General features: G+C 33.6%; 1 protein-coding gene across 1 annotated transcript in view; it reads left to right on the top strand.

Annotated features, from left to right (window-relative positions):
• The window catches only part of LOC134701472 (transmembrane protein 62-like), a 42,310-nt gene that overhangs the window by 7,502 nt on the left and 19,664 nt on the right, over nt 1-15,144 (top strand). Inside the window, exons 5-11 of the mRNA XM_063562627.1 lie at nt 4,142-4,289; nt 5,471-5,601; nt 5,883-6,005; nt 6,861-7,013; nt 7,461-7,620; nt 8,643-8,753; nt 9,443-9,536. Of these exons, the coding sequence (XP_063418697.1) occupies nt 4,142-4,289; nt 5,471-5,601; nt 5,883-6,005; nt 6,861-7,013; nt 7,461-7,620; nt 8,643-8,753; nt 9,443-9,536 (920 nt within the window). The remainder of the gene's footprint in view (nt 1-4,141; nt 4,290-5,470; nt 5,602-5,882; nt 6,006-6,860; nt 7,014-7,460; nt 7,621-8,642; nt 8,754-9,442; nt 9,537-15,144) is intronic.

Here is a 15,144-nt window from a genome sequence, read left to right on the forward strand (position 1 = left end):
ATTAAAAAATTTCATATTCAGTAAAATATGTGTAAAATTGCAATATATGTTTGTAGGAAGTTTCCATGGGGAGATAATATTTTTTTCTTTCAAAAAGTCTTTATTCAAAAGAATAATATTTTAGGTTATCTCCCCATGAAAACTTATCAATAGCATATTGTTATTTCACACATATTTACTGAATATATGATGTTTTATTTAAAATGATATCTGATTCTTGTAAATAAAGAATACTTTTAGAAAGAAAAACTATATGAAAGCTTATAGTTTGGACAATTTTATAGCAATTCAAAATAAACATTTCCCCTTCAGCATGGAAATGACTATAATATAACTATACAAACTGATAAACTAATCTTGTCACATCATCATTAAAGTGGAGTTAAAGTCTTATAGGATTGTAAGTATGTTTTATTTTATCACATTGCACTTTCACATTTTGACTGAACAGTTTGTTCAATATTCTGACCAGTTGAACAATTTGGTTTAATAAAACAAATTGCAATTTGGTCAAAATTTTGAATGAGTTGCAATTGGTGGATAACAACATTTGCACAAGTCATGTCTTCTTTGACTATTAATGACGTTAAAATACTAAATCCCTGTGATGTGTTTTAGTCGATTTTAGTCTCTGATGCATGATTTTTTACTATTAATTGGTTTTGGCTTTTAACTAGCTGTCAGTAAATGCGAGTACTCTCAAATCGTATTTTCTTGTTAATTCGACCTGTTGATACTGTTTATAATGCTTTTTTGTCATTTTTTATTTATATGGATCTTGGCTGTATACCAGCTTTGATTATTTGTAATATCTTCAATTTTTCACTTATTCTTACAACATTTGTATAAACTTCAAGATTATAAAAAAACGTTTTTTTTCTAAAGTGAACATTGATTGGTTAAATATTTCTCAGTGTGTTTGAATTTATTTGATAGCCTTTTGGTCATGACTGTTTGTCTCTAATATTTAATTAACTGTGCATTTGTATTCAGATATCGCAGATCAAATTTATTCGTTCTTTGTGTAATCATACGTTTTTTGATTGAGTTAAGTCTGCTAATTGATATTTTATCGTATGTTTTTATATGTTGTGATGTTATGCTATTGTTTCAGAAAAAGGGAGAAGGTTTGGGCCCATTAAAACGTTTAATCCCGCTGCAAATGTTTGCACCTGTCCTAAGTCAGGAATCTGATGTACAGTAGTTGTCGTTTGTTTATGTAATATATACGTGTTTCTCGTTTCTCGTTTTGTTTATATAGATTAGACCGTTGGTTTTCCCGTTTGAATGGTTTTAAACTAGTAATTTTGGGGCCCTTTATAGCTTGTTGTTCGGTGTGAGCCAAGGCTCTGTGTTGAAGGCCGTACTTTAACCTATAATGGTTTAATTTTTAAATTGTTATTTGGATGGAGAGTTGTCTCATTGGCACTCACACCACATCTTCCTATATCTACTAACAGTCAAGTCACTGTAAAGTTATTAATGTGAAAACACAACTTTGAAAATTTAAGTCAAAATACAATGAGTCAAAACATGATGGTTCAGAAACTAGTTTGGGTCAAACACTACATCAACAGTCAGTTTATTTAACTGTTAAATCTGTATAATGTGTCAAACACAATCTCTGTCAAATGGTTAAAATTAAACAATTAATTGTCTAAATAAGTCAGCATATAAGATTCAACTGTATCAAAGTTGTTATAATATAATATTTATTGTCAGTCCTTATAAAGTTTTTTTGTCGAGCCTTCGACTTTAGTCGAAAAAGCGAGACTAAGCGATCCTACTTTCCGTCGTCGTCGTCGGCGGCGTCCACAAATATTCACTCTGTGGTTAAAGTTTTTGAAATTTTAATAACTTTCTTAAACTATACTGGATTTCTACCAAACTTGGATAGAAGCTTGTTTATGATCATAAGATAGTATCCAGAAGTAAATTTTGTAAAAATAAAATTCCATTTTTTTCGTATTTAACTTTTAAATGGACTTAGTTTTTTCTGCGGGGAAACATTACATTCACTCTGTGGTTAAAGTTTTTAGAATTTTAATAACTTTCTTAAACTACCCTGGGTTTGTACCAAACTTGGACAGAAGCTTGTTTATGATCATAAGATAGTATCCAGAAGTAAATTTTGTAAAAATAAAATTCCATTTTTTCCGTATTTATCTTTTAAATGGACTTAGTTTTTTCTGCGGGGAAACATAACATTCACTCTGTGGATAAAGTTTTTAGAATTTTAATAACTTTCTTAAACTATCCTTGTTTTGTACCAAACTATGATAGAAGCTTGTTTATGATCATAAGATAGTATTCAGAAGCAAATTTTACAAAAAATAAATCCATTTTTTCCGTATTTTACTTTTTAATGGACTTAGTTTTTCTGCAGTGAAACATTACATTCACTCTGTGGTAAAAGTTTTTTTTAAATTTAAATAACTTTCTTAAACTATCCTGGGTTGTACCAAACTTGAACAGAAGCTTATTTATAATCATAAGATAGTATCCAGAAGTAAATTTGAAAAAAAAAAATCCACTTTTTCGTATTTTACTTTTGTAAATTGACTTAGATTTTCTTCCAGTTAACATTACATACCTGTAAAGTCTGCAGTTAAAGTTTTTAAAGCATTTATTAGATTCATAAACTATGCTGGATTTTTACCAAACTTGGACAGTACATGGTAGCTTCTTACAATCAAAAGATTGTATCAAGAGGAATATTTTTATTGATTTGTTTCCTCATTAGCTCACCTGGCCCAAAGGGCCAAGTGAGCTTTTCTCATCACTTGGCGTCCGGCGTCCGGCGTCCGTCGTCCGTCGTCCGTCGTCCGTCGTCCGGCGTTAGCTTTTACAAAAATCTTCTCCTCTGAAACTACTGGGCCAAATCAAACCAAACTTGGCCACAAACATCATTGGGGTATCTAGTTTAAAAAATGTGTGGCGTGACCCAGTCATCCAACCAAGATGGCCGCCACGGCTAAAAATAGAACATAGGGGTAAAATGCAGTTTTTGGCTTATAACTCAAAAACCAAAGCATTTAGAGGAAATCTGACATGGGGTAAAAATGTTTATCAGGTCATGATCTATCTGCCCTGAAATTTTCAGATGAATCGGTTAACCTGTTGTTGGGTTGCTGCCCCTAAATTGGTAATTATGAGGAAATTTTGCTGTTTTTGGTTATTATCTTGAATATTATTATAGATAGAGATAAACTGTAAACAGTAATAATGTTCAGCAAAGTTAGATTTACAAATAAGTCAACATGACCGAAATGGTCAGTTGACCCCTTTAGGAGTTATTGCCCTTTATAGTCAATTTTTAACCATTTTTCATAAATCTAAGTAATCTTTTACAAAAATCTTCTCCTCTGAAACTGCTGAGCCAAATTAATCCAAACTTGGCCACAATCATCTTTGGGGTATCTAGTTTAAAAAATGTGTGGCGTGACCCGGTCAACCAACCAAGATGGCCGCCACGGCTAAAAATAGAACATAGGGGTAAAATGCAGTTTTTGGCTTATAACTCAAAAACCAAAGCATTTTGAGGAAATTTGACAGGGATAAAAATGTTTATCAGGTCAATATCTATCTGCCCTGAAATTTTCAGATGAATTGGACAATCGGTTGTTGGCTTGCTGCCCTCCAATTGGTAATTTTTAAAGAAATTTTGCCGTTTTTGGTTATTATCTTGATTACTATTATAGATAGAGATAAACTGTAAACAGCAATAATGTTCAGCAAAGTAAGATCTACAAATAAGTCAACATGACCTAAATGGTCAATTGACCCCTTAAGGAGTTATTGCCCTTTATAGTCAATTTTTTACAATTTTCATTAATTCGGTAAATTTATGTAAATTTTTACCAAATATTTTTCTCTGTTACTAATGGGCAAGGTTCATTATAGATATAATTGTAAGAAGCAAGAACGTTCAGTAAAGTAAGAACTTCAAACACATCACCATCACCAAAATACAATTTTGTCATGAATCCATTTGTGTCTTTTGTTTAATATGCACATAGACCAAGGTGAGCGACACAGGCTCTTTAGAGCCTCTAGTTTTTGTTGAGCCTGCGATTTACAGCAAAAGTAGGCGAGACACTGGGTTCCGAGGAACCCTTACAAATTTTTTATATATTAACAGGAAGTATTCTGAACAAGGTTGGACACATCCTTCATCCTATTCCTTTACCCATGTGAAGCCTTATGGGAACTATTCAGTAATAGCAATGGATGCAGCGCCCATTCCTGGACCTCGTAGACCATTCAATTTCTTTGGATATATGAATAAGGTAAGTACAAATAAATATTCTGCAAAGAACCGTATAGGGGTTATTTTTGCGGGTGTAAAATTTCATGATTTTTCATTGAGAAAGGTGTACAAATATTTCGGGTTATATCCTTCGGCAGTCTTCAGAGATAACATCAATGGTTAAACAGAAGGCATCTAGACTAAACTACACACGAAGTATTGATACAGATTATCAAGTTCATGCATTGTAAATTGTTTATTTTAGACTTTTTTTAAATTTGGATATTAGTTTTAAGTATGTTGTAAATCAAATATGGCAATTTGAATCAAATCGATGAACATGAATTTGACGGCTATTACTGTGAAAGTACTTTAATTCGTGGGTATCAATTTTCGTGGTTTGAGAAATATTTACATGTTCGTGGGTTTTTAAATTCGTGGATTTTATTTTTCTAAAAAACATATTAAAAATTAAAGCCTTTAGAAACGAAGGTTACAAACAGTCTGGATTGAAAGTAATTGCAAAGTAAACATTGACCCGTGTAAATTGCAGTGATAACACTTATTAACCCATGATAAAGTGATTAACAGATGAAAGACCACCAAAGGTGTTAATTAGGCCATAAACATGTCATCTTAAGAAAACAGTGACATAAACAAATGCTATAAACTTATCTTGAATTGTCAAATAATTCTTATCAAAATCAAGCCCAGCATGGAATTATGATTTCCCATATGTACGAGAACTAGGAGGATATAAAATGAACATTTTATCATACTAGCATATCAAGTCCGGAAATCTGACTTTCATCAATCAAAAATATTTTTTATGAGAATTTTAAGATCAAAAATTGTACAGTTTAGGTTATTAGAGATTAAATGGGTATAATTCTGCATATTGTTGTAGTTCTGTGACTGCTTGTGAAGTATTCTCAGATTTGGCGTTATTCAATATATTCTCTTCGACTAGATCATATTGATCAGTAGTCAAACCTACAGATGGGGATCTTTCCATGTCGTGATTAGGACAATGGTTGTTTTATTTCGTTGGACACTTAAATTCGTGGATGAAGTCATCCACGAAAACCATGAAAATTGGTACCCCACGAATAAAAGTACTTTCACAGTATTATGTTCCTTTAATTTTTTTTTTTATATTAAAATGTAGTATTCTGTATTTTTTGCCATTAAAATCTGCCTTTTACATATTTATTTTGACAGGAAAGGAGGACAAAGTTGCAAGATTTATCACAACAGGCAATGAATTCTAGCAATATGACTCTATGGTTTGGCCATTATACTACATCACTTATTGTAGATGCTGAGGAAAGCAATGTCAGAAATTTAATGAAGTAAGCAAACTCTTGTGTTAAGACATTTAAAGTAATTCAAGAGCATTAAAAAAGTAAAAGGATGTTAAACAATTAAATAAAAAATGAAAACCTTGCCAATCAATTTTTTAAAAAATCATGAAATTTTCAAAGTCAATGCAAAGCCTGTAATTTTTGTAAAAATCACAGAGCTTCTCCAAGCTGATGCACACATTTGCTCAACTTCTAAAGACTTGTGCGCAAATAATTAATTTTAGAATCAAAGTTCAAAATGTTTTAAGGATCATGGAATTTATTAACAGGGATGCAGCTTATTACCTTTGTGGCCATCTTCATACCCTGAATGGTTTACTGACCAGGATGTACACAAGACATAATACAGGGACAATAGAACTAGAACTCGGTGATTGGAGGGATAACAGATTGTAAGTAGGGAGAATTTACACACTAAATTTGTAACAGATTTGATGTATCATACAGGGGGCAGCTGAATGAGCTAGAACTCTGTGTTTGGAGAGATAACAGATTGTAAGTAGGGAGAATTTATACTCATAATGTAGAATGGATTTGAAATATCATACAGGGGGCAGCTGAAAGAGCTAGAACTCTGTGATTGGAGGGATAACAGATTGTAAGTAGGGAGAATTTATACTCCTAATGTAGAATGGTTTTGATATATCATACAGGGGGCAGCTGAAAGAGCTAAAACTCTGTGATTGGAGGGATGACAGATTGTAAGTAGGGAGAATTTACACACTTAAGTAGCTGAATTAAATTTGTTGATTGAAACTTAAATTGGCTCTAAGCAGGGATTCTATACTTGTACTCTAGATCTTATTTAAGGTATTGCAAATTCATTATTATTCATGGCATACCGAATATTGTGCATTTCTCGGCTACTAATGAAACACAAATTTATATGTTCAGCGAGGTACACTATTTTTATAGACACCAAAGAGACTACAGGGTAATAAGTCAACAAAATGCAAGTTTTCTTCAATCCGCCAAAAAAATAATGAATTCACAGTAGTATTATATATGCCTGAACATTACCCATCAAAAGTGCAAAATATAAACAGATTTATATGTCTTACAACAAAACAAAAATAAATAGACCTTTCTTCAACCTTAATAAAATATGTTTTATTTTTTAATAATATTGCAACCAAGGAAACAAATACACTAAACTGCAAGGTATAAAATCATTTCTATCCTGCATGGGCAATTTTTGGGAAAACTATCATCACTGGAATGTAATGGTTTTGTTTGAAATGTTTCAGATACAGAGTTCTAGCTATAGATAATGATATGTTGTCATTTACTGATGTAAAGTATGGAGAATGGCCTGTTGTCCTAATTACTAACCCCAAAGATGCTTTGTTTACGTCCTCTAAAGAACCAACTTATAGAATGAAAAACTCAACTTATATAAGGTAATGTTTGTGTTATGTTGGGGTGTGGTATCTTTTGAAGAGCTTAACACAATAGTTGAAATGCTCTTAAGATCTTTTATCTGTTTTATTTTTTAGCCATTTTCTTCTTTCAAGCATCATAGAAAGCATATAAAATTTTGTTGTAATAATTTTTGTAATAACTTTGTTGCTTCAAATCAGTTTTCAAATTTCCAATGAAATCTCGCCTATACAAATATTTGTAAGATTCAGATAAATATGATATCATAACCAAAGTATTGTATTTGCAAATATTTCACTTCTAACCATGAAAACATAATGTGTACTATAAAGTATATTGATACTGAGTAGGATTTAAAAAAGATTGAAAAATAAAGTATAATGATACTATATTTAGTTTTACTTTTTTTTTTTTTTTATGTTTTTATATTTACTCTCTTTTTTCTTATACATTTATTTCGTTTTTAGAATACTGGTATTTTCTACAGCTAAGATCCAGTCAGTTGATGTATACATTGATGACAAATGGATTGGACTAGCACACCATGTGAGGGGACCTCTGTATGCACTTAAATGGAATCCAGCTAGCTATCTCCATGGATTAAATACCATTAAAGTCACAGTACAGGTATAATTGATAAATAGACTTGGATGGATGGGAAATGATTCATAGACTGTTCCTATGATACTTTGGTTTTTTAATTGATATAATATTTATGATAATCCATCTAATTTGGTAATATAATTTCAAAGTTAAGATTGTGATTATAATCTTCACAGCTAACTGGTATACTAACCTTTATATTTATTGTTGGAAACCTGTTATACAGTTTTTGTTTTGCTTGCCAGGCTTTGTCTGAGGTTGACCCCAATTTAATTGTTCGTTGGACAATGTTTAATGTTTGGTGTTTGGTCTATTTCTCAGATACTATAATCAATAGGGCCACTCCAATTGGTTTATGAAATAATTGGGAGATGTACCTGGCAGGTTTCATCTGACCTGCACCTCATTTTCATGGTTCATAGGACAATATTTATTTTTGTTTTTTGGTCTAATTCTGAGATATTACAAATGTTTAAGCTACAGGTCAATTATATTTGTTGTATGATATGATTGTAAAATGTCTGTCTGGCATGGTTCATCTGACCTTTACCTATTTTTTATCAAACATTTGTGGTATTTTAAAGGTATGTGTGATACTTGTGGTAAAACTTTTTATAACATACAACATGAATTTAATTATAATAAGTAAATGAGACATTTCAGCATGTGCACTCTTGTCTATAAGTTTAATCATAAAATCACTTTATTTTTTATAACACATGATCTTATTTACAATCATACACTAGAAATTACAAATTGAAATCAACTTCTCAAACATTGTTGTCCCCCAGGGTCCTTTAGAAAAGCACCTGTCTTACTGTATACCTGAGTTCATCTCAGGCATCTGACCTTGACCTCATTTTCATAGTTCATAAGTAAATGTTAAGTTTTCATTGTTATGTCTGTTTCTGTGTCTGTTATGTCTGTTATGCAGATAGCATTACCGGGGTAAATTTAATGTTTCAGCAAGTCCTCCACTTTGGTTGAAATATTATATTCTCTAATCACTACCTCTTTCTCTGAGATTAATTGTTCTATATTTTCAGGATTCAGTCAACATATTGAAGACTGTAAAACAAGACTTTTCATTGGATGGTACAGTGACATCTTTTTCTTTTCTAGCCAGAATGGTTCTTACAAACAATATATACTACTTTGTAAGTTAGTTAGTTAAAGAATTAAAATAAAATTTGCTTAAATTAACTCATTAAAATTGAAATTTAATTAATAGATTATGTGTCTCTATCAAGTTTTTTTTAAGGGAAAAATGAAGAGGATTATAGCAGACATGTACACTCATACAAACTAAAAAAATTCAAATGATGAAAAGCAATTTTTTTATTGTAAGATACATCTGGCCCATTGCAACATTTTCAATATTTTTCTTATTATAAGACACATTAACATTGCCCTCTCTGAAAATTCTAGACTTGTGTAGGCAGAAAATGGAAACATATAATTCAATTTATACAAGTGCAATATAAAGTTGTCCCATTGTTAAAAGCTTTATTGTTGTCTATAATGGCTTAGATCAACTTCATTTGAACTTGGGTGGAAAGTTGTTTCAGTGGCAATCATTACCACATATAATATTTAGGTTGTTATCCTGCAATCAGCTGTTATTACAAATATATATTGTATGTGTTACTCCCTATGAAACAGGTAGCTGGTTTAAAGTTTTTAATGTAGGTGAAGTCCTATCAACTTAAAACTTATTAACACCAATTTCACCGTCTACTGAACATTGAAAATGATTAGAGTCAGGCGTCTGTGTACTATGGACACGCTCTTGTTTTAAAATTTAGTAAATAAATGTTGCACATACATGCATTTATATATCTTTCAGACCCAGTGTATATTCTGGATGTTGATACTGATTTATATTGTCCTACTTCTTATGCTGAGGTTATTACAAAACATTCAGGTCATGTTTATACAAGGTAAGTCAAACAGTTATCTTCCTTGATAATTAAAGATGGGTAAAATATGTTGCTTATTAGTCTCCTACTAACAACGTCAAAGTCTTTCTGTCTATCAATCCATCTGTCAGTCGGACTGTTAGATACTCCTGTTCTTTATCTGGTTTTTTTCTTCGTGATTGAAAAAAAAATTGAGGATATTTTGTGTATGATGTTTCATTATGACAAGTTACAGAATTAGTTTGAGTTTTATAGCTATAAATACGTTACCATCATAAATTCTGAGTGTAACCCCAATTGCGTCATAGGTCAGATGGAAAATCCCAACTAAAAACAAACGTATTCTCACTGGTCCGGACATATACCCCTGTTTGTCCATATTCTTCCATTCAATTTCCATCTGCGACATCGGTCACACGTGCACAGCAAACAGATTCAACAGAGAAGTGTTTAGTTTTTTGAATAGCTTAATTGCTTTTCATATATATTGTGTATTTTATTGGAAATATATTCCCTTGTTTTGTTTAAATTTCTAAACAAATTATTTGTGTTTTTTTGACTAAAGTAAAATTTATTATGGACTTTAATTTGAATAGTCCGTATGTAAGTATTCCTGGTTCGGACTATCTCTTAGATGGGTCACTACCTTTAAGTCCCCCCCAAACTACCAGTACATTGACCGGAGTTTCGACAACGGTGTCTGGTAATGCTACCTATCCGACCCTTTCACAAGGTTCGGCCATGCATTTTGGGGGGGTACCTACGTCAACTTCGGTGACTCATACTTTATCTAGGTCTGTTAATTCAGCGGGTACTATTAGTTCTGTCCCAGGTACAGCTATGGGCTTGAACTTGCCAGGTTCTAGACCCCCATTATCCTATTGTGGGTATATGCTTCCCAACACGGGCACACAACCTTTACCCTCATGGTCTCAGCCACCTTGGCCACAGTCTTACCCTTATGGTGGGTTTATGCCAAACCAACCTGGTTTTTGGCCTTATAGGGACAATTTCTATGGTCCCCCTTCTGGGGTAGCTACTGCACCACCTTTAGCTCCTGCTCTACCCGTAGCAGTATCTTTGACTTCTGCAGTAGCTCCTACCACCGTACCTGACTCTCAAGCTTCTAGTTCTTCACATGGTACTCAGGTTTCTGATCATGCATCACCTTTGGATGGTTTACAGAAGTTACTTTTAGACTTTGGTGAGTCTTTCAAGGCAGAATTCCATACTCTATCCAGTCGTATGACTCTACTGGAAAATAGAGTTTCTTCTCATCAACCTTCTCCAGCTAAGTCTGTAGAATGTGATGAGAGGGAGGATGACGAGCTTTCTGTTTCCCCTGGGAGTCATGAAAGGGCTTTCCTCACTGATGAGGATGTTGAAAGTTCTTCTTCTCCCAAGGTATCGAAGACGGCCCCTGAGCCTTCTTCTAAGTCAGCTCAACAACCTCCCACCAAGGAGACTGAGGATCCTCCTTCCTTGAAGGATCTTAGGGATAAGGTGTATACCTTGATGAGGGATGAAGCACATATCCCTTTTCTCTCTCCTTCCAAGCCGAAGAAACCTTCTTCAACTTTTGAGGCTTCCTGTGGTATTTCTCAGGATACTGTGACTTCTCACAATTCTTTTCCTGAATCTGGCCATATGGCTTTTGCTTTACAATTTATTAATGAAGGTATCGCTAATTCTGCTAGTGAAAAGGTTTCTAATAACAATATCTCAGGATTTGGAATGTCATCCTTTACTGATCAGGTTAAGTACAAGGATTTTGATATCTTTGATTCTTCACTGGGTAGACTTGTTCCCAGTTGTGACAAATCTATGTCATCTTTATTGGGAAAAAAGCCAGTAGATGGTCTTCGTCTCACTCAACCTGTTTGGTCAAAGACTGAGAATCTCCTTCGTAGTGCTTCTCAAGTTCTTGGCACAGCCGAACATTTTCTAGCTGCAACTGGACATTTGCTTAACAGCGAAGATTCGGTTGTTCCAGCAGAAGTACGATCCTTCTTACTTCAACTGGATAAAGCTTTAGGTTCATCTCAGTTGCTTTTAATGGGTTCTATTGCTAATTGCACCCTATCTAAAAGAGCAGAGTTTCTTGAAAACATTTCTATAGCTGAGCCTTTGAAAGATTCTTTACTGAAATCTCCACTCTCTGACAAGATGTTTGGTTTACCCTTACAGCGGGTTCAAGAGGAACTCAGCAAAAACCCTCCTCCAGTCAAAGTTAGTGTACAAGTTACTAATGGCAAGAGGTCGGTTAATACTACATCTAGTTCTAATAGTACTTCTGCTTCAGGTGGTCCTCCTTCTTCTGCTAAGAAAAGGAAGAATAACTAGAATTGCCATTGCAAGCAATAGCGGATGTCACCCTTCCCCCATTGCCACTAAGCGGTAGCCATTTCAAAATAATAAAACAGTGACTACAGAATTTTGAGTTCATTTAGAGGATTGTCAAAAGTTTCACATTTCTTCTGTTTCCATGGCAACGGCAGCCATTTTGGAAATTCCAAAGTCAAAAGTCTCATCTGTACATGCCAGTTAACAATAATACTAAATTTCATTAAGTTTGGAGCATTTTGAAAATATTTGACATTTCTGCAGTTTCCATGGCAACGGTAGCCATTTTGGAAATTCCAACTTCAAAAATCTCATGCAGACCTGACAGTCAACAATCCTATTAGGTTTCATCAATTTTGGAGCATTTTGAAATTTTGGAAATTTTTGACATTTTGGTTGGTTACTATGGTAACAAAGACTTTTCCAAAATTTAAGTGGCAGATACCACATTGGTTCATGAGAGGGAATATACCATCAGAGTTTCAATGGATTTGACCTACCATTTTAAGAGAGTAAATGCCACTTTTTAAGGTTTTTGAAGCATTTTTACCATTTTTGCATTGTTTCCATGGTAACGGTAGACATTTTCGAAATTCCAACGCCAAATTTCACCTCTTCCCATGTTGCTCATCATTACTGTGAAGTTTCATAAAATTTGGAGCATTTTGATATTTTGGAAATTTTTGGAACAGTTTCCATGGCAACATAGTAGTTCCAATGAGTGCCAAAAATCATCCAAAAGAAGTATATAGTGGGCACCTACAATGTATCAAAATATAATGATTCTAAGTATAAGCATCTCCAAATAATTAACCAAAACCAAAAAGTGGAATTTTTCACATTTGTTCCGTTTCCATGGTAACGGCAGCCATTTTTAATGGTCTTCAGACCCACTGCAACCCGAAATTTTTTGTTCCTCATTATAGTTTACTATAATCAAGAGTCAGGTTTCATTGTCTCCAAAAAAGCTGCCGGACAAAAATCATTGGAAGAATAAGAATAATAACTAGAATTGCCATTGCAAGCAATAGCGGATGTCACCCTTCCCCCATTGCCACTAAGCGGTAGCCATTTCAAAATAATAAAACAGTGAATACAGATCTATGAATTGCGATATATCTTTTGGTAAATTTTAAGTTCATTTAGAGGATTGTCAAAAGTTTCACATTTCTTCTGTTTCCATGGCAACGGCAGCCATTTTGAAAATTCCAAAGTCAAAAGTCTCATCTGTACATGCCAGTTAACAATAATACTAAATTTCATTAAGTTTGGAGCATTTTGAAAATATTTGACATTTCTGCAGTTTCCATGGCAACGGTAGCCATTTTGGAAATTCCAACTTTAAAAATCTCATGCAGACCTGACAGTCAACAAACATATTAGGTTTCATCAATTTTGGAGCATTTTGAAATTTTGGAAATTTTTGACATTTTGGTTGGTTACTATGGTAACAAAGACTTTTCCAAAATTTTAGTGGCAGATACCACATTGGTTCATGGGAGGGAATATACCATCAGAGTTTCAATGGATTTGACCTACCATTTTAAGAGAGTAAATGCCACTTTTTAAGGTTTTTGAAGCATTTTTACCATTTTTGCATTGTTTCCATGGTAACGGTAGACATTTTCGAAATTCCAACGCCAAATTTCACATCTTCCCATGTTGCTCATCATTACTGTGAAGTTTCATAAAATTTGGAGCATTTTGATATTTTGGAAATTTTTGGTGTGGTTTCCATGGCAACATAGTAGTTCCAATGAGTGCCAAAAATCATCCAAAAGAAGTATATAGTGGGCACCTACAATGTATCAAAATATAATGATTCTAAGTATAAGCATCTCCAAATAATTAACCAAAACCAAAAAGTGGAATTTTTCACATTTGTTCCGTTTCCATGGTAACGGCAGCCATTTTTAATGGTCTTCAGACCCACTGCAACCCGAAATTTTTTGTTCCTCATTATAGTTTACTATAATCAAGAGTCAGGTTTCATTGTCTCCAAAAAAGCTGCCGGACAAAAATCATTGGAAGAATAAGAATAACTAGAATTGCCATTGCAAGCAATAGCGGATGTCACCCTTCCCCCATTGCCACTAAGCGGTAGCCATTTCAAAATAATAAAACAGTGAATACAGATCTATGAATTGCGATATATCTTTTTGTAAATTTTGAGTTCATTTTGAGGATTGTCAAAAGTTTCACATTTCTTCTGTTTCCATGGCAACGGCAGCCATTTTGGAAATTCCAAAGTCAAAAGTCTCATCTGTACTTGCCAGTTAACAATAATACTAAATTTCATTAAGTTTGGAGCATTTTGAAAATATTTGACATTTCTGCAGTTTCCATGGCAACGGTAGCCATTTTGGAAATTCCAACTTCAAAAATCTCATGCAGACTTGACAGTCAACATATATATTAAGTTTCACCAATTTTGGAGCATTTTGAAATTTTTGAAATTTTTGACATTTTGGCTGGTTTCTATGGTAACAGATACCATTCCAAATTTCTAATGGCAGATACCAAATTGGTACATGGGAGGGAACATACCATCAGAGTTTCAATAGATTTGACCTACCATTTTAATGAAGTAAATGCCACTTTTAATGGTTTTTAAAGCGTTTTTACCATTTTTGCCCTGTTTCCATGGAAACGGCAGACATTTTTGAAATTCCAACACCAATTTCCACATCTACTCAAGTTGCTCATCGTTATGCTAAAGTTTCAAATGAATTGGAGCATTTTCATATTTTTGAAATTTTTGGTGTAGTTTCCATGGCAACATAGTAGTTCCAATAATGACCAAAATCACCCAAAACCAGTATATGCCTGGCACCTTCATTGTATCAAAATATAATGATTCTGAGTTTAAGCATCTCCAAATTATTCACCAAAAACAAAAACTGGAATTTTTCACAATTGTTCCGTTTCCATGGTAACGGCAGCCATTTTTTTTGGTCTTGAGACCCACTGCAACCCGAAATTTTTTGTTCCTCATTATAGTTCACTATCATCAAGAGTCAGGTTCCATTGTCTCCAAAAAAGCTGCCGGACAAAAATCATTGGAAGAATAAGAATAATAATAACAAAGAAACGGAGGAATAACAATATGTCACCCGACATTGTCGATCGGGTGACATAATAACTAGATTTGCGATTGCAAGCAATAGCGGATGGCACCCTTCCCCTATTGCCAGGTGAGCGGTAGCCATGGTAACGGCGGCCATTTTGGAAATTCCAAACTCAAAAGTCAAGTCTACATTAGCTGAGCAACATGTGTTATAAGTTT

The sequence above is a fragment of the Mytilus trossulus genome, unplaced genomic scaffold (genome assembly GCF_036588685.1).
Source record: "Mytilus trossulus isolate FHL-02 unplaced genomic scaffold, PNRI_Mtr1.1.1.hap1 h1tg000244l__unscaffolded, whole genome shotgun sequence".
NCBI classification, from domain to species: Eukaryota; Metazoa; Mollusca; class Bivalvia; order Mytilida; family Mytilidae; genus Mytilus; species Mytilus trossulus.